Here is a 19,518-nt window from a genome sequence, read left to right as displayed (position 1 = left end):
CAAAGAGATGATCCTATTGATGGCTTGTGATACATTTTGTCAGATTACCTTCACCATTCTTTCCCACCTGCATTTATAGTGTGCTTGTTGCCCCAGATCATCATCTGCACTTAGTATTGTCATTTTTGTAACGTCTGCCAATTTAATAGGTGAAAAACGGCATCTTATTTTACTTTTTTATCTGTTTCTTAAGCCTTATCGTCTTTACCTGACAGTTTTTCCTCTCTTTAAAATTTGTCATGAATTCAGGAATTTCTCATGCTGAAGCTATTTGTCGTTTGGACAACTAAGTTTGATCTTTGCTCCATTTTAATGGGTACATGGATGTTGGTAATTGGTAAATGAGTGATGAGTATGTGGGGACTCACTTTGCTTTTCTCTGTTGTGGTACATGTTTGAAAATGTCCCTAAGACAAAAGTATTTAAAATACTAGCCACTTTATTTTATTTATTTTCGGGTTGTACACTTTAATATTTACAGTAATAATCACTTTAATAAGCACTTGGCCCTTAATAGAATTTAACCCAATTTTCTTTCTGCTCAGGGATGCTCATTTAAAGTGCTGTGGATGGGGCCAGCCCAGTGGCATAGTGATTAAGTTTTTGTGCTCTGCTTCAGTGGCCCATGGTTTGCAGGTTCGGATCCCAGGCACAGACCTACACACCGCTCATCAAGCCATGTTGTGGCAGCATCTCACGTACAAAATAGAGGAAGATTGGCACAGATGTTAGCTCAGGGACAATCTTCCTCAAGTAAAAAGAGGAAGATTGGCAACAGATGTTAGCTCAGAGCCAAACTTCCTCACCAAAAAAAAAAAACAGTGCTATGGAATTTCTATAAATTAATAACTTAAAATTGGGGGAGGTATGATAATTCAGCTTCTGGTCCTTGGTGAGTTGATGCTGCCTCAAGGATGCCAAGCCATTTTCTAGCTGTCTGGTTGGCTGTGTCATTGCCAGACCTTGATTGTGAAACTTTTGTTTTCAAAACCACCTCATAATTTCTCTCCTGCCTTACATGTGAGATATAGGTGAATTTTTATCTCAACTCTGAATTTTCAGATTTGTATTCACTCAGTAACATTGTAGCAGCAATAACTGCTTTTAGAAAGGTTAAGAAAGTATATATCCTTCAATCCCTTTGTCTTTCTTCTGTAGATGTTGAGCATACTGGAGCCACCAGCGAGTTCTATGACAAGTTCACCATTCGCTATCACATTAGCACCATTTTTAAAAGCCTTTGGCAAAACATAGCTCACCATGGCACCTTTATGGAAGAGTTCAAGTGAGTATTGGGCCCCTAACGTCACAGTGTGCTCTCTTGCAAATCACAGGTAAAGTGGCTGCTTAAAAGCTTTCACAGCTGGGTTCTTGTTGACTCTTTGCTTGGGCTCAGCCTCCTCTAAGTTTTCCAGATGGTACTGCTAAATGTAAGCAGGGTTATCTAAATGTCTGTGCTTTTGAGATATTGCTGAACTTTAGATTTGCCAAGATACTTTGGGGATGGGATACGTAAAGAAAAAATCTGTAACTCTTCTGAGATCATGTGTTAAGTGTTTTTGATGTTTCTGTGGTAACAGTCTTAAGTGAAGTTGTCAGAATGACTGAAAAGAGGGAGTGTTCTTGGGTATGCTATCAAGCTTCAGAGTTAAGAGTGGTAGGAGGACTTTAGATTTAGAAGCGCTTAAGTTAGGGTTGTCATTTGAAGCTTCTTTCTTTGGAGTAAGGCCCTAAACCTTGATTAGGGACTTTTCATCACTTGCCTGAAGTTTCAGCGTCTACTTAAACCTGGACATTAGTAATTGCATTTAAATTAGTTAAAAAAGAAAAGTGCTTTAAAAAGAAAGGTAGATGAAAATGTTGAACTCTCGAATTATTCTTTGGAAGAAATTTTATCCCATCTACTTGGATCTTTGGCAACCTTTGATCAAGTCTAGCTGTCACTTGTTAACTGAGTTATTAGTCAATAGTATACGTATTACCAGTGGAATAACCGCTTGTTCTATAGCCTTCTGCAAAGTGAACTCTTTAGGTTAATTCTTTGTTTCCACGAACAGCTCTTAGAGTCAGAATTATGTTCCAACAATAGCCTGGCGCAAGCTTAGACCAGGGAGGCCCGTGGTGTGATCTGCATGGTACTGATTGGGAGAGCTCATCCGGAACTTCCCATGTCCCTGAAATCCAGGCCTCCCACTCCTGTTCATAAGAGTTTCCTTCCCTGGGCATGGGCTTCCCACCCCCTGATTACACAGGGGCAGATCCTGAAGCGTGGCTCCTCTTTTCTCTGCTAATTTGACAGTTACAGAGTCTAACAGAGATAGGCGAAGCCATGCCTGTCACCAGCAAGTGCTCCATTCAACGTGCTATGCAGGACGGTTCCATAGATTGGAAGCTTCGAGCTTTATAAAATAAGTTAATATCCTACTTCATCAATATTGCAGCTTCTAATTTTTCTTCACTGTGTCTTTCTTTATAATGAGGAGTAACTGTATCAGTAGTTCTCTTATCTCTTATATGTTGGTAATTATTTGTGTCTTCTTTGTATCTTGGTGAATTTAAGCATATTTTCTTTTCTAGTCTGGAGGAATGTTTTCTCTACTTAAAATCCTTGAGGGAAGGAGCCAGGGGCGTGCTGGTAAACCTACTCTCTGGAGAAAAAAAAATTGCAGCATTTGCTGGTTTTCTGGGATGTAAATACTTCCACTGCTGCCAAATTTAAGCTGCCAAGGGAATCTACTTCTAAGATTCCAGAATATTAGCAGTTGGCTCTTATGAGCCATGCATGGTGTCTTCAGCACTCTACTGCAATGAGCTTATCACAATTAATTTAAAAGAATAACAAATTATAAGGAGAGACTTGGTAGTCCTTGACCTCACCTCTGCAGTGCCTGAGTTGTGCTAAGGTGTAGACAGTCTTGTAGGGCAAGATGGTTGGCATGTTGGGTGGAGGCCCGTTTTCTCTGGGATCTGCTGTAGTGTTTTGCTTCAGGGAGATGAATGACCATGGACCATGTAATTGGCTTTTCAGCTCTGGGAAGCAGTTTGTTCGCTATATAAACATGCTGATAAATGACACGACATTTTTGCTCGACGAAAGTCTGGAGTCTCTGAAGCGGATCCACGAAGTGCAAGAAGAGATGAAGAACAAAGAACAGTGGGACCAGCTGCCCCGGGTGAGGCCATAGTCCAGATACTGGCCCAGCTTTGCAGGGAAGCTACCTTTGGACCTGGGCAGAGCTCTGCTTCAGGGGCTGCATTTGTGGGTCTGATGACTTAGATCTAAATTACTTGTCGGTACAGTCTTGTGCCGCATAATGATGTTTTGGTCAACGAGGGACTGCATATATGATGGTGGTCCCATAAGATTAGTACCATATAGCATTGGTGTACAGTAGGCTCTCCTATCTAGGTTTGCACAACGACGAAATCGCCTAACGACGCATTTCTCAGAACATATCCCAGTCGTTAAACAATACATGACTGTACCTGTGACCTCCCACTGTGTGCTTCTATGCAGTTATATCCCAGGTTGGGGATAGGAGAAAACTTAAACACTTGACCTAAAGCTCAGAAATGAGTTGAGAAGTCTTCAAAAATGTGTCCAGAAAACTTTATCTACCTTTTTAATTTTAAAGGGCTTTTTTAGAGAAGAGCTTTTATTGTTTGAATATGTTCGTTAAGATTTAGGAAAGTAACTAGGAAATAAGTCTCTAGAAGTCTGTCTACTAGACAAGAATTTGATTTGTTCCTATGATCTTCTTTAGACAAATACTGTAAATAACTAAGGATTCTCATGGGGAGTTTTTTCCTTTCCATTGATCTTGGTTTTTATATTCAGTTAATAATTGAAAAGAGGCTTGTTCTGCCAGATTCTGCAAGAAATTCATGCTGTGCCAGTGACAGCATACTACCCTCTCCTGACGTTTACTGCATCCGTTTAGATGGTTCCCTGGCCAGTTTCTAGGCCCTTGACAGCTGCTGGTGACTTCGTGTTTTAGTCAGTTCTGTTCCTGATGTGGTTAGTCTCCAAATCAGACCTGCTTTCCAGAAGGAGTTCTCACGTACGATATGGGAAGACTACTTTTTCTCTACTTGCAGTAGCAGTCTTAAAATGAAAGTATTGCTGAGGTTCTAATGCTGTGGAGTCAAAAAGTATCTTAAAAGTAATGTATTGAAACACGTTTAGGGAGGGTTTTCATTTCAAGTATTTCTGCAGCTTTGATGAGAATTTTACATCTTACTCTAGCCAACATACTTAAACTACAGACTTAAACCCTTCGAGGGGCTTCCATGAATGCCAGATTTCTTCTGTGTCCATGACACCATGCTCCTTGAGCCCCTCTAATTGTGTTCTTGGGATAGGGTAGTGGTTGTCTTCTTTTTCATCGGTGCTGTACTGGCATCGTCTACAGTCTGTCCTGCCCACTACCCTCATATTCATTTCTAAACGCACCTTAAACTATCCTGTTACTGTGCCTCCAAAACCTCCCTCCCGTTGTTCTCCATTTGCCTCAGGATGGAGTCAGCCCCAGGCCTGATGCTCCACGCCTCCCCAGGGTGGCTCTGAGACATCCTGCCAAGCTTACCTTCCATTGCAGTCAGTCAACTCATCTGGACCAGTCCCCAGGCCCTCAGAATGTGCTGGGGAAACAGATGAGACCCTGGTGAAAGAGCCCCCAGCTTTGGAGTCCAGGGCCCTGGGTTTGAGAACTAGCACTGCCACATATTAAAAGTTGCTTAATCTCTCTTTCCTCACCCATAAATCAGAGAGAATTCCTGCCTTGCCAGAGATTGATGAGGACAGGCGGAAGATGGCCTAGACTTCAGGACCGTCCCACGGAAAGTGCTCGGGATGTGTAGCTCCTACTGTTTCGTTTGCCTTGAGACAATCCCCTGTCCAAAATGCTCTACTTTCTATTCTTATGTGTTAAAATCCTACCCGTTTTGTTTCTTTTTTAAGATTAGCCCTGCGCTAACATCCACTGCCAATACTTCTCTTTTTGCTAGGGAATATTGGTCCTGAACTAACATCTGTGCCCATCTTCCTCTATTTTATACGTGGGATGCCTGCAACAGCATGTCTTGACAAGCAGTGTGTAGGTCTGCACCTGGGATCCGAACCAGCAAACCCTGGTCTGCCGAAGCGGAGTGCGTGAACTTAACCGCTACACCACCAGGCCAGCCCCCTGCCTGTTCTTTGAGTAAGGTCTTGTCCAAATACTCCTCCGTTGTTGGCCTTCCCCAGTCAGTGTAGCTGCAGAGTCTCACCTTTCTCTACACTTTTGTAGTGCCCACTTTATGTCACTCGTGATTCTTATCTTGGACCAGCTTATATTGTACATGTGCTATATATAATTATATGTATTATGTAATTATAATATGTAATCCCATATCAGGGATTATAGCACATTATCTCGTTCACAGTCAGTTCTTAATAGCATTTGTTTATGAGACAACCAAACAAGTATATTGATTTTTCTGTGTTAATGGATAGGAAAGGGCGTAAATAATCCCTAACAAGTGCTATTTCTATTTGACTTTGAAGCCACTTCCTGCCTGCCTGCTCCTCCTCACCTCCCCACCCTCTAAGCGTTGGAGGACTCCTGTGCTCAGCCCTCAGACTTATCCTCTTCTCTTTCCACACTTGCTCTCTAGGGTGGTCACTCAGTGAGGGTCTAGTTGGTATTTTGAGCATAGTGGAATTTTATGTCATAATAATTCTTTATTTTGAGAGACTGCGCCATACATTGCAGGGCATTTAGCATCTCTTGCTCATCCCCATTTAATGCCAGTGATGTTACCCTCCTACCCTAAGTCATTGGGCAACCAGAAACACTCCCACACATGACCTGATGCCCCAAGTTGAAAATCACTGTTCGGTGATCTCATCTTTTCCGAGGCTTTAAATCTATATTCTGAAGACTCCAGGATGTGCTTCTCCAGCTCAGATCTCTCCTGATCCTAGACCTACAAAACCAGCTGTTGACGTGTCTTTCTGTCTGGTGGTCTAATAAGTATCTCAAACTTGTCTAAAACTGGACCCTTGGTGTTGTTCCAGGTCTGCTCTCTGAGTCTGCCCAATCTCACTAAACGACAGCTGCATTCCACTAATTGCTCTGGCTTCACACCTTGGAGTCTTCCTTGATCTCTCTCTCTCTCTCTTTCTCTCTTTCTCTCCTCCCCCCACCCTCCCCCCCAAGTGCCTCTAGGCTCTACCTTAAAATATATCCATTATCTGACCTCTTCCCCCCACCTTCAGGCCACTGCCACCTTCTACCTTTATTACTGTAATAGCCCCCTATTTGATCTCAGTCTCCACCCTGATAAAATCTCAATCCACTCCTTATCACCACTCTGCTCAGAACCCTTTCCGGCTTCCCTTCCCAGGTGAAATCCAGAGTTAGAGAGTGGCCTAGAGGACGCTGCAGTATCAGCCTCGCCACTTTCCCTTCACTCACTCCGCCCAGCCACACTCGCCTCCTTGCCCTTCCACCGACCCATGAGGGCCTTTGCACTTACTGTTCCCTGTACCTGGAGCAGTCTTCCCCCAGATTTTTGCTGACTCACTTCCTTCAGATATCTGCTTAAATGTCGCCTCTTCAGAGAAACCTTCCCTGACCACTCTTTCCAGAATAGCATCCCCTGACCCCAGCGCACCGTTTCTCTCCCCTTATGTGCTTAGTTCTTCATACTATCAGACTTATTATGTATCTGTTTGGGTGTTTGTCTGTTTATTGCTTGGCTCCCTATGTGGAATCTAAGCTCCATGAGGGCGAGGAGCCCTATTGGTCTTGTTCTGTACTCTTATCTCCAGTGCCTGAAGGAGGGGCTGGTCTGTAGAAGGGGATGGATAACATTTATCGATGAATAAATGAGACACCCAGACACACATTTAGGTAGTTCCCCCCTTGCTGCTGTTGTGTCTTCCCTGGTTCAGCCTTCCATTCAGTAGGCGCATTCTTGACCAAGGGGCAGTGGACAGGTCACCCAGCAGAATTGTTGCAGAATCTCCGCCGAGCACGTACTCAGAAGGCGCTTACCCAGGGGGCACTCGTTTGGCAATTTCAGCTGTTCTAGCTGTTTCCCCTCCCCCAACATAAAGTAAACTGGCCTCTGAGCAGATGGAGGATTTGAGTCTTTACTGATGTTCCTGCATTTTATCCATCTCAGAGCCTTCAGTGTTCTACTTTATTTTACCCGTAAGTCAAATACAGCTTTTCATCTTGTTTCCCAGCCCATGGCAGAATTGGAGGAGGATGGTGCCAGAAGCACGCAGTCTGACACTTGGAAGGGGTGACAGCCTAACAGCGTGGAAAGACAAACTTCAAAAGCTTAGCAGTCTACAGGCGCTTGATGTGAGGGCAAAACCTGTAGACCTAGTGTCATAGCGTAACACATCACATGTTTTTAAACTAATGCTGCCTGAGTAAAAGTTATTTAGGGAAATGAACTCTCCTTTATTAGTGCCAGTGTGTATTAGGCATGACACGAAGATTCGCTTATTTCATCCTGCGTAGACGTTGATGGGGACTTCTTTTATCATTGGGAAAACTGAGTCTCCTGTGAGTTAAATAATGTGCCACGGTCACCTTATTCAAAGTCCTAAAGAGTTCTGATGCGGAAAGGAATAAACTTGAGTTATCTGGAAGATTCGCTGGTGTGAGTTGTTAGGTCATTCTGTAAGAATGCTGGCTTTGTTACGCACTTCTCCAGTTATGAGCTGACTGTGTTTTTCTCTGCACTTGGCATTTTGGTGAGTTGCCGACCCGTCCTGAGATGTGTTTGGCTTCTGTTCAATGTCTCGTAGGATCAGCAGCAGGCCCGTCAGTCTCAGCTTGCTCAGGACGAGCGTGTTTCGCGCTCCTATCTTGCCCTGGCCACAGAAACCGTGGACATGTTCCATATCCTCACGAAGCAGGTCCAGAAGCCGTTCCTCAGACCAGTGAGTAGAACTCAGGGTGTTTCTTTTGTCTGTTGGATTCCACATTCAGATTCTATCGCTTATAACTAAATAGAGTTGTAGAAATCCTGGACATTTCAGCATTGCGGTCACTGAAAGTGAAATTCCGTTACTGATTCTGTTCCCGGTTATGCTAGTTGATACACACAGCGCTCTGTTGATAGACTAAAGTCTGCGAGCGGTCACTTCGAAGATAACTTAATTCACTTTCTGCTTAGGCAGCACGTTGAATTATTAATGTTGAAGCTATGACATGTTTTTATCGGTGTTGGTTCCTATATTTTATTTATAGGTGAAGTATAAGATAACATCAGTTAGAAGTTAGAGTATACTACGTAGAAATAATTGGTAATGTGTAAGATCTCTGGCTCTCTTAGGGGTAGCTTTGTTACACTCAAGAAGGCAAAGGTTAATGAGAGCCATAATTTGAGTCTATGATAGATCAAAGGTAGTCAAAATGTTTGGCCTTGACATGATTTCTAAAGCCTGGGTCCTGTTTCAGAAATTGAAACAGCGACAACTGAAGATCCCCGCTTTGCTTCGGCCTCCCTCGCCCGACACACCGTTGAGAAGCGTGGTGGTGTGGCTAGGACGAGGGTAGTGAAGAAGGCAAGGAGCCTGAGACTCGGTAGTTAGTTGGCTATACGGAGACAAGGTTACAATGGGGTGGAATTTTACCACGTGTCCTTCAGTTTCCGTATTCACTCTTCCCTGGAACATTGTCACCACAGCCCAGCCTGTGTGCGACTCCAGAGATGTCTCCTCGCTCCCCTTGGCATTCCTTGTCTCTTCATAGATAGATTTCAGCACAAGAGCAGTGGAACCTGAAACAAAACAGAGCTCACCATTGAAAGCATAAGACACTGCAACTAATTTAAACAAGGTATTTCAGACACTTGCTTCCCGTAAAAGTTTGCAAATGGAAGTTCTTTAAACTTTTTCTATAAAGGCCAGACAGCAAATAGTTTAGTCATTGTGGGCCAACGGTCTCTGTCACAGCTACTCAACTTTGCTGTTGCAGTGCAGAGGCGGTCGCAGGTAACACATAAACAAGCAAGTGTGGCTGTGTCCCAGTAAAACTTGGTGAAAACAGGCCTCAGGCCGGATTTAGCCTGCAGCTAACAGTTTGCCGATCCCTGCACTAAACCGTGTTTCGTTTTGTGTTCAGTGGCTCCAATGGCAGTGCTATTTGATTTTTAGAAGGTAGGAAACTGTAAAAATTACTTGATACTAAATTATCATAAAGCCTATTTTTAGTTCTAAATTCTTCATTTTATAAAGGAAATTCTTGAAAGCTAAGTCTAATGTTTTCATGTCAATTTAAATTCTTTTTTTTTTTTTTTTTTTTTTTTTTGAGGAAGATTAGCCCTGAGCTAACTGCTGCCAATCCTCCTCTTTTTGCTGAGGAAGACTGGCCCTGAGCTAACATCCATGCCCATCTTCCTCTACTTTATATGTGGGATGCCTACCACAGCACGGCTTTTTTGCCATTCAGTGCCATGTCCACACCTGGGATCCAAACACTGAACCCCGGGCCACCAAAGCAGAACATGTGCACTTAACTGCTGCGCCACTGGGCAGGCCCCCAAAATTCTTTTTTTTTTTTTTTTTTTTCTGAGGCCTTCTCATTGATCTGTTTATACCCCTGGCCGTAGTCTTCTGCCTTCAGTCTTTGCTGGCCTGCTTCGATGTTTCCTTTTCCTCTGCTACACTGATTTGCTGGCTAGCTCAAAATGTCCCACTTCAAAAAAAAAATACCAACTCTATCCTATTCTTATCACTCCATTATTTCACAATTTCTTAAGAATTAAATACAAGAGTACTCTACGTTGTGTAGAAGCAGGTTCTTGAAAAGCAGGGTTTGAGTTCAGTTTGTGTAAATCCAATCACTAAATTCAGTGAAAACCTTGTTACTTAGAAAAGCTTTCACTTCTCCTTTTTTGTGGCCGGTGTTTACTCTCGCGCTCTCTCATCTAAGCCAGGTTTTCCCGTCTCAGGTCTGCTTAAAGTGCTGTGTGCCCAGCTGTACTAGGTGAGGAGTCATCTTGTGGGGTTATTGCATGTTATTTGATAATTATTTTTTAGTTGTTTCATTTAAGTTTGCTTTGTCTCACTGGCTAGACTTAAAACTAATCAAGACATAAATTCTCTCTCTTTCTTTCGCATTTCTGCCCTCTTTGCATCAGAGCACACTGCCTGAACTGCCAGGGACTTCTGAAATTTATACAAAAATAATGCACAGAATGATGACTGAAAGAACATACTCTAAAACTTCTGTGACTTGTGTTATGATGATGGAATTAAGAATAACTCCCCCTTGTTTATCTGTTTCTCAACAAATTTGGAGTGATCCTTGTTTTTATAATTGAAAGCATGAATTTAAAGAAAATATTGCCTTTCATTGATATTTATAAGTATTCCATCAAAATGCAACATCCTATTAAATATTAGCATTACTGGATTAGAGATGGCGAGTAAAGAAAATTTTGAATATAATATCCTTCTTCAGCTTCTGATACACAGCACATGTAAGGGATTCTTTGAAGATTAATCCTGCCAATTCCTGTGCCTCCACTGAAATGGGAGTTTTTGGTCCTTCTCGCTTGTCTCAACAGCATGAATTGTCCTTTATCCTGTGATTTCCTAGGAACTTGGACCCCGATTGGCTGCGATGCTGAACTTTAATCTCCAGCAACTTTGTGGTCCCAAGTGCCGTGACCTGAAAGTTGAAAACCCTGAGAAATACGGCTTTGAACCAAAGAAGCTGCTGGACCAACTCACAGATATTTACTTGCAGCTGGATTGTGCTCGGTTTGCTAAAGCCATTGCTGACGACCAGGTCAGTGCCCAAGGGAGCAGGCGGTTTCAGAGGGAGGCTGGGGCTCGGGCTGCTCCACTGGGTGACCTGGGTTTGCTTCTCTCTGGATTTCCTGGCAGACCCTGTGCGATTACGTATCCATCTCTCCCTGGATTTTCCCCACTTGGAATGAGGGAAGGTGATACTTTTCAAAATGTGGTTTGAGAAGTTTTTAATTTGTAAATGGAAATAATGACCACAGTGGCAAGGGGAACTTGTCTGGTGTAAATGGAGATGAATTGATTGTTTTCCTTTGGGGGTAAAGAGCAGATTTGCCTCCCCGATCTGTCTCTAGTTGAGTTCTTAACCCATCCTGCTAAGGGCCTTACTTGACAAACCCATTACATTCCCAGGTTTTCTCAGGGAATCCAGATCTTCTTCCCAAGTCCGCTGCTTTAGCGCTGCTGTTACTTTTGTGGCTCTAGGTTTCAAGCCTTGTCTGGTTATCTTGACATTTCCCCCACCTTTATTCCTTGTGTCCCTCCTGATCCTCTCAGTTTTCTGTTTTTCATTTCCACAGCTGCCAGTTTAGTCCAGGCTGCCCCTGCCAGCCTCAGTGTTTGACTTTCCAATACTCTCATAGAGGCCTTCCTCCTCCCCCGTGTTCTTCTGTCCTGCATTATTTCAACATAGTGATAGTTAATGTTTATTAACTGTATACGAAGTTTGAACCACTTTTCCTATTTTCAGTCATGTGATCCTCACAAAATCCTGTAATAGAGGTTTAGTTAGATTCCTCATTTTAAAATGAGGCACAGGGGCCAGCTCCGTGGCCGAGTGGTTAAGTTCACATGCTCCGCTGCAGCGGCCCAGGGTTCGGATCCTGGGCACGGACATGGCACTGCTCGTCAGGCCACGTTGAGGCGGCATCCCACATCCCACAACTAGAAGGACCTGCAACTAAGATATACAACTATGTACAGGGGGGTTCGGGGAGATAAAGCAAAAAAATAAAAATTAAAATAAAATGAGGCACAGAGAGGTTAAACAGCTTGCACAGAGTTAGTGTAGGGTGGAGGCAGGATTCATATACGGGCAGTCTAGCCCTGAGCCTATATTCTTAGTCTCTCTGTTCTCCACCTAAAATGCCCAAAAACGGGGCCGGCCCAGTGGCATAGTGGTTAAGTTTACACGCTCCACTTCAGTGGCCCAGGGTTTGCCAGTTCAGATCCTGGGTGCAGACCTACACACTGCTCATCAAGCCATGCTGAGGTAGCATCTCACATAGAAGAACCAGAAGGACTTACAACTAGGATATGCAACTATGTACTGGGGCTTCTGGGGGCGGCGGGGAGGGTGGTGTGGGGAAAGAATAAGATTGGCAACAGATGTTGGCTCAGGGCCAGTCTTCCTCACCAGGAAAAAAAAAAACACCCAAAAAGTTCCATGCTCATCTCTGTCTCTCCATCTTTGTTCATGCTGTCTATCCAAATGTTATTCACATCTCAGGTTAACTATCAGTAGGCATTCAAGGAGATTCCTTACTCATATCTCATCCAAGGGTTAAAACAGGGGAATTGTGACTACTTTTTTAAAAATAACTGCTTTATTGAGATATAATTCACATTTCTAGGTACTTTGAGATGTAAACAAGAGGTGTGGTCTTGACAAAGTGCCTGCAATGAATAAAACCACGTATGTCTAAAGCAGTTTTTCCATAAAAAGTAGTGGTAAAGGAGGAGGTTAGGAGTTTGCAGTTATTCTGGGGAGATACTAAAATGCTTTTTTAGCCTACAGCTATATAATACTGCACGTATTTAGAATGGAGGATAAGTTGTAGCGTGTAGAGAGGGAAAGGCAATGGAAATGCTCCCCAGTCGAGGTTGTCATCTTCCTCCGGCAGAGGCAGAGTGTAGCTGGGCCTCTCTAGCCTGGAAGAGGTCGGGGGTGGAACGTCCCAGGGACTCTTCCATTTTTACTCTAAGAGACTTGGAAGAGTCATTTGGAGTGCTCCCTTTTCTCCTGGCACGTATTGCTGTGGCTGCCACATCGCAAGCGGTTAGTGTAACACAAAGTTTGCAGTGTGGATGACCGCAGCACACCCAGTGAAGCAGTGAAAACCAAGTGGGTGACAAAGGAGTGCCTCCAGCTCCCTTTCTTGGTGACCAACAAAACGTCCCCCCTTCGGGTAATGCCTGTGGATTGCGGTGGTGGCCTGTTGTGGCACCTGGCTTGATTCCTAGACAGCAGTTTCCACTCAGTGGTCCGTGGGTCTTCTGGAATGTCTAAATAGCCCTGCTCTTAGACCCGTGAAGCAAACATGCACAACTGCCAGTGACACAATGTGGAGAAAAACAGATTTTAAGTGGACTTTTTGTTTCCTTTTCCGCTGTAGTGTTTGTCTTGGTTCTTGGGCATTTTTTGTTTGTGTTGGCTGTAAGCTGATTAGGGGCCTGCTGATTTGATTGTTCTGGAAGAGGGTTTGTGGGGCTGGGAGAGGAAGACGGAAGGCTAGAAAGCTTCAGAGGAGAGGTGGCAGAACTTTATTTTCTCCTTTGGGGACCGGGGTCTTGGTTTGTTCTGGTGTGTCCTGTTCCCTGGGAAGACAAAGCCAGAAGAAGAAGGCAGCAGTGCAAGGCAAGAAACTGAGAGACTGCTCTCTGTGCGCACCAAGAGCGGACTAAAGACAGGTGTCCAGGAGAGCTGACAGAAGGCAGCAGCACGAAGAGCCGCTGAGCTTTACACTCACAAACCTGAGGAGCGAGCCCCTGCCCGGGGAGGTGTGGAGCAGGACCGTTCTCCCTGGAGCTGAGAGGGCCCAGGAGAGGGACTTAGCGGGACTCGGTGAGCCGCGTGGTGGCCACGTCCGGCTGTGCTTCTGCGGGCGGACTCCGGCTCTGTGGGGGCATTGGAGATGTGACTTTTGTGAAGCGCTGTCTGTTCACACCACGTTCCATTAAAAAATAAATGGTAAAGAGCCCATCGGAAGTCTCCCTTCTCTCGTGCAATCTTCCTTTTTTTTTTTTCTGGAGGTGAAATCCACCTAATATAAAATTAGCGCTTTTAAAGTGGACGGTTTGGTGGCATTTAGTACATTCACAGTGTTGTGCAGCTGTCACCTCTGTTTAGTTCCAAAATATTTTCTAGTCCTCCAGATAGAAATCCTATGTCCATTAAGCAGTCACTGTCCATTCCCCACTCAGCCCAGCCGCTGGCAGTCACTCGTCCAATTCCTGTCTGTATGTTACCTATTTTTAGATGTATCTATTTGCCTATTCTGGACATTTCACATCAACAGAATGATACAGCGTCCAACCTTTTGTGACTGGCTTCTTTCACGTAGCATGATGTTTTCAAGGGTGACCCCTGTTGTAGTGTGTGTTCGTACTCATTCTTGTTTCCGGCTCCATGATACTTTGTTCCATGGATATACCATGATTTGTTTATCCAGTCACCCATTAGTGCACATCTGGGTCGTTGCCACCTTTTGGTTATTGTAGTTAACACTCTTAGGAACATTCATAGAAAGGTGTTTGTTTGGCTACCTCTTTCCCTTCTCCTGGGTACATACTTAGAAGTGGAATTGCTGAGTCACGTGGTGGTTCTGTGTTTAACTTTGTGAGGAGCTGCTGAACTGTGTTCGGCGGCGGCTGCCCCTTGTTGTACTCCCACCAGCAATGTACAAGGGTCCCATTTCTCCACGTCCTCGCCGGCGCTTGTTATTTTCTGTTTTGTTTTTTCTTTTTAAATAGCCACCCCAGTGGGAGTAAAGCGGTGTCCACGGTGATGGGATTTTGATTTGCATTTCCCCAGTGGCAAATACTGTTGAACACCTCTTTGTGTGCTTGTTGGCCATTTGTGCGTCTTCTTTGGGGAAATGTCTATTCAAGTCCTTTGCCCATTTTTTTAAATTAGCTTGTGTTTTTTGTTGAGTTATAAGAGTTCTTTACATATTCTAGATACTACACCTTTCTCAGATAAGTGACTTGCAGATATTTTTGTGTTTAACTTTGTAACCACTCTTTCAGATCCTTGAAGTCAGGAACGTCTTTGCTTCTCCTCTGACCCGCCCACACCAAACTTGAAGCAGCCGCTCAGTAATACGTATTTGTTCGATGCATCGATACTGTTCTTTGAGGCTGAATGCCACGTCCCCTTTTCGTAGGAACTTTTTGATTTCCGATAATGCTCCCACTGCACTGCTCTGTCTTGGAAGTTGACTTACAAGCACAAGTCAGTTGGTTAAAAGTCATCTTTTGAGAAATAGAGTAGGTGATGTTTTATGAAGATGACAAGTGGGCTAGGAATGGCTCCTTGTTACAAAGAGAAGTTCAAGGTGAAATCTTCTCAGTAGTGTCTATAGCAATGCCCAAGGTTCAGTAATTCCCAGTGCATTTTTGCCCCTCTAACATCTTACTGTCATCTTTTGGTCATTTATCCCCTGTGCCCTTTCCCAAAGGGATGGAGACTACCACTTACCTGGCTCATAATAAGTAGGCACCAAATAAAGTATTTGTTGAATTAATGTAGTAATTTAGTTTCAAAAAACTATAAGCAAGGCTCTCTGCACTTTCCAGGGTTGTAAAGATGGCTTTAGGATTGTCGCTGCTGGGCCCTGTCCTCTGTCTTCCCCTCAGCGGCATGGGTATAATAAGGGTTGTGGGAGTGTGTGGAGAGAGAAGGTAAGCATGTGCACTCATGTAGAAGCTGAAGGTAAAAAAGGAAAGAAGAAAGATTGAGGAATTTCAAAATCCAGCATTCTCAGAGAAGACCAGGATTGAGATGAATTCAGCCTAAAGATGTTAGTGTGAATCTTTGTGTGGAAGTAACAGGTCACAGGTTATGGTCCTGTCCTTCAGAGGCTCAGATTTGATCATTCCCCTCCTAGGTTTGCATCATTGTCTCTGCTTTGACAAGTGGCCAGTGTTCTTCCCATAAATGCAAAATATGATAGACTTTGATGTTGTTACCCCCATTTTACACTTCAGGAAACGGGCTCGGGAGAGTTAGGGATTTCCTGAGACCACACAGCAGGTAGATGGTAAAGCCAGAACTCAAGTCAAGGTTCATCTGTCCTCTACACCCTCCCTCCTACTTTTGTAGCCATAAATCGCTTCTGCTCCTGTCAGCAGAGCACCCGACATTTAATAGTGTGGAACATCTTAAAGATTGACAGTGAATGGGAGAAAGCTCCTATTGATTATGAACTATATTGGCTTGTTTTCACCCAGCTCCTCTCATACACTGCTAGGACACAGTGCCTTGCAAGGACTGAAATAGACTACATTTCCTTCTCTCTTGTTTTTTTCCCCCTTGCTTTTTCTCCCCAAATCCCCCTCAGTACATAGTTGTTTATTCTAGTTGTGGCGTGTGGGATGACGCCTCAGCGTGGCCTGATGAGCAGTGCCATGTCCGCGCCCAGGATCCAAACTGGTGAGACCCTGGGCCTCCGAAGTGGAGCATGTGAACTTAACCACTCGGCCACGGGGCCGGCCCCTCCTCTTTTTAATTAAATTTTAATAGAAATGCATTTTTGCCGTAAAATAATTCAAAACTTTAAAAATTCCCATCGTTTGTCTCAATCCTGAAGCCGTCCCCAGAATAAAGTAATGACCTTGTACAGTTTGATGTGTGTTATCCCAGTCTTTATGTAGTTATAGCCATGTGAAAGTATTTTTATATACATAAAAAAAAAACCAAATCATACTTTGGATATTTTCTGCGGCTTGCGTTTTTCCACTTAAAATATGTTTGTCTTACATTGTCTTTCCTCATTTGCAGAGATCTTACAGCAAAGAGTTGTTTGAAGAAGTTATTTCGAAGATGCGGAAAGCAGGCATCAAATCAACGATAGCAATAGAGAAGTTTAAACTTCTTGCTGAGAAAGTGGAGGAGATAGTGGCCAAGAACGCGCGCGCGGAGATCGACTACAGTGACGCGCCAGACGAGTTCAGAGGCAAGTAGGCCCTCTTTTCCATGCTGAATTCTTTGATTTGAGTTAACTTGAAGTATGTGACATTAAAAGAGGATATTCTGTGCTTTTCATTTTTTTAATATAGTTACTTTTTGAGACACTGTCTGAAATTTCATTTGCCTACTTTTAGTTCATATGGTAAATTAAAAGGGAAAAGTCCTTAGCCTCATTTTAAGCCAGATAATAACCCTGAAGATTCTAAGGTCAGCCTTGCCTTTGCAAGTGGGGATTTGAATTTTCAAAGAATTCTGAGAAGTCCTGGCATGAAGGATTCTAGCCTGCAGTCCTAGCTGCAGAGCCCTGAGGGCCTGCGGCTTTGTCTGTCCTGCTCTCTTTTTTCTGTATTCTTTCCTCCCAGCGGTAGCTGACAAAAGGGTACTTTCCCCTCTACAAAAGGCAGTGTCTGTGCCTTTATCTGACGCTCATATCCTTCTAAACTTGGGGGCCCCGTAGGGGCCATTTGATTGCTGTTCCTATGGATATATTTTTCACTGATAGGAGGGGCTTTGTTTTGTGTTCTTTTTCAGTTGTGGGCTCTATTGTTAGAGTTTGCTTTGTCTCTTTAGACCCTCTGATGGACACCCTGATGACTGACCCAGTGCGGCTGCCCTCCGGCACCATCATGGACCGCTCCATCATCCTGCGACACTTGCTGAACTCCCCCACGGACCCCTTCAATCGACAGACGCTGACGGAGAGCATGCTGGAACCAGGTAGAGGAGGGCGAAGCTTGAGTTGCAGCGCCTACGTCAGTACCAAGCAGTGGAACCAAAATCGTGTAGCAGAGACGGATCAGAGGGGGACATTTCTCAAGTCCAGAAACTGCATGGTTTATGACATTTAATAGAAAAGACAGAAACCACTCTTTGCTCTTCTTCATTATAGAAGTCTAGGCCTTCCTTTCCACGTCCTGTTTCTTCTTCCATCTTCAGTTTAAGGAGGGAATGAATGGCCTTTTCTTTCCATTTATGCAGAACTACAAGCATCATCTCTCCCAAGAGCCCTCCCATCTGGGGCATTAATCCTCTCCTTTTCTTTTCTCAGTGCCCGAACTGAAAGAACAGATTCATGCCTGGATGAGAGAGAAGCAGAACAGTGATCATTAAACCGTGCCCCTGGCCCGCCCTCTGCCAGAAGCAGCCGAGGCCGGCGAGGAAGCAGATGCAGCGTCAGTGGTGAGAATGCTGTTCCAGCGTTGGAGGCCAGATGCGGCCGTGTACCCCGAGAGCCCCCCGGAGGGACCAAACGGCGGAGATCTGCAAGGACGTGAATGCGAAGAAGAGCCCACTTCCTGTACATATATTTAAGTGACAAACTTGGTCAAAAGCTTGAGGGACACATTTTATGATTACTTGTGTAAGAAAGCACGTCCTTCATACGTCACAATTTGGGGCTTTTGCAACAGAAGTCTTAGTAATTGATGACGAGTGGGTCTGGGCAGCATCCCCTTCATCTTTTTTTTTTTCCCTAAATCCAGTATCCGTTGATTTGATTGTGATTAGAGAACCTTGGACATTTTGCTGCTAAAGAATCTTTTTCCCGCCCTCTCTCTTCCTGACCCTACTTGCACTGCTGTGGATTTTTTTAAGAGAAGCAAAAACAAAAATAAACTCCTATCCCTGGCCCCTCCAACATATATTCTGTGAGATAACTGTGCCTGCGACGAAGTGTTAATCCTGGGATCGTATTTTTATATCATATTCACATATTTGTTTTTTTAATTGGTGTTAGATGACATGATTAATAAAAAAGGCAAGATATTTTCAGAATTTGAATTTCAGTTTTTTATTTTTTTTTCTTTTGAAATGTCCCTTTAAAATTTTTTTATTCTAAACAAAATGAAGAGAATCCTGTTGCTCTGGTCCTTGTAATAGGCCCTCTGTTAGGAATCTGAGGAGCGACGGCAGCAAAGGAGGTGTTGAAGCACGTCAGGATTTACGTGACTTAGGGTTTTGGCGGGGAGGGGGGTTGGTGTTTCTAATGCCACGTGACAGTTCGGAGCCTTTCCAGTTGTCCTATGAAGGTAAATAAATTCCTCAACCCTTGGGTCTGTGAGTTCGAGGCAGGGGTCATTTGTATGACGTGTCCTTTGGGGCTTGGCCTTACCAAAGCAAAAAAGGGGTGCAAGAAATGTGGAAGTATGTCTGCTTGTAAAAACACACACAAACACACCCACACACACGCACGCAAACATGAGACGTTTTGTATTACTGCTCCCTACTTAACATACTTGAATTCTTGAATTTCCTTTGGGGTAAAAAAGGATTTGAAACCATAAAGTGTTTTGAAGAAATTAAGTCTACAAAAACATACTTTCCTTTTCTTTTCCTTTTTTCCCCCTCCACAGACCATGTCCTCTGTTCAATTCCTAACGCAAACTACAATAAATGGTGATGCACATTCGGAAGGAATCTTCTTTGAGTCTCTTCTTTTTGTGGAAAACAAAGGGGTGGGTAAAGAACAAGAGCCCAATGAATTTGCCTATGCTGGATTATCTTTTCTGGGGCCGGTTAGGAGCTGCGATTTTTGCAATAAAACTTTCGTATTTGTGTCCGTCTTGATGCTCCATTTGGTTCTCATTTCACTGTTTGCTTGTTTGAGGGGGTTAAGCTTGGTCGCATTCAGTTTCTTCCATTCTCAAATTGTTGCCCTTTCTCAAATATCTTTTCCCTGACCTTTAAAATTCTTACTCAAGTCCAACCCATTTCATCAGCATTTTCTTAGCCACTGTAGTTTACAAAACCGTACCTATCAGCTCATGAAATAATAATAGCGAGCACTTATACA

The 19,518-nt window shown here is 43.8% G+C and overlaps 1 protein-coding gene across 5 annotated transcripts in view; it reads left to right on the top strand.

Annotated features, from left to right (window-relative positions):
• The window catches only part of UBE4B (ubiquitination factor E4B), a 122,745-nt gene extending 103,603 nt beyond the window's left edge, over positions 1–19,142 (top strand). For all 5 annotated transcript variants that reach the window (XM_001915315.6, XM_070260965.1, XM_014737657.3 and 2 more), the window contains 7 exons: positions 1,159–1,285; positions 3,029–3,173; positions 7,808–7,942; positions 10,608–10,799; positions 16,539–16,713; positions 17,298–17,444; positions 17,776–19,142. In XM_001915315.6, the coding sequence (XP_001915350.2) occupies positions 1,159–1,285; positions 3,029–3,173; positions 7,808–7,942; positions 10,608–10,799; positions 16,539–16,713; positions 17,298–17,444; positions 17,776–17,837 (983 nt within the window). In that variant the 3' untranslated portion in view covers positions 17,838–19,142. The remainder of the gene's footprint in view (positions 1–1,158; positions 1,286–3,028; positions 3,174–7,807; positions 7,943–10,607; positions 10,800–16,538; positions 16,714–17,297; positions 17,445–17,775) is intronic.
• The last annotated feature ends 376 nt before the right edge of the window (positions 19,143–19,518 follow it).

The sequence above is a fragment of the Equus caballus genome, chromosome 2, assembly GCF_041296265.1.
Source record: "Equus caballus isolate H_3958 breed thoroughbred chromosome 2, TB-T2T, whole genome shotgun sequence".
Lineage (NCBI taxonomy): Eukaryota > Metazoa > Chordata > Mammalia > Perissodactyla > Equidae > Equus > Equus caballus.
The sequence above is the reverse complement of the archived record's forward strand: the minus strand, read 5'-3'. Positions and strand labels throughout refer to the sequence as shown.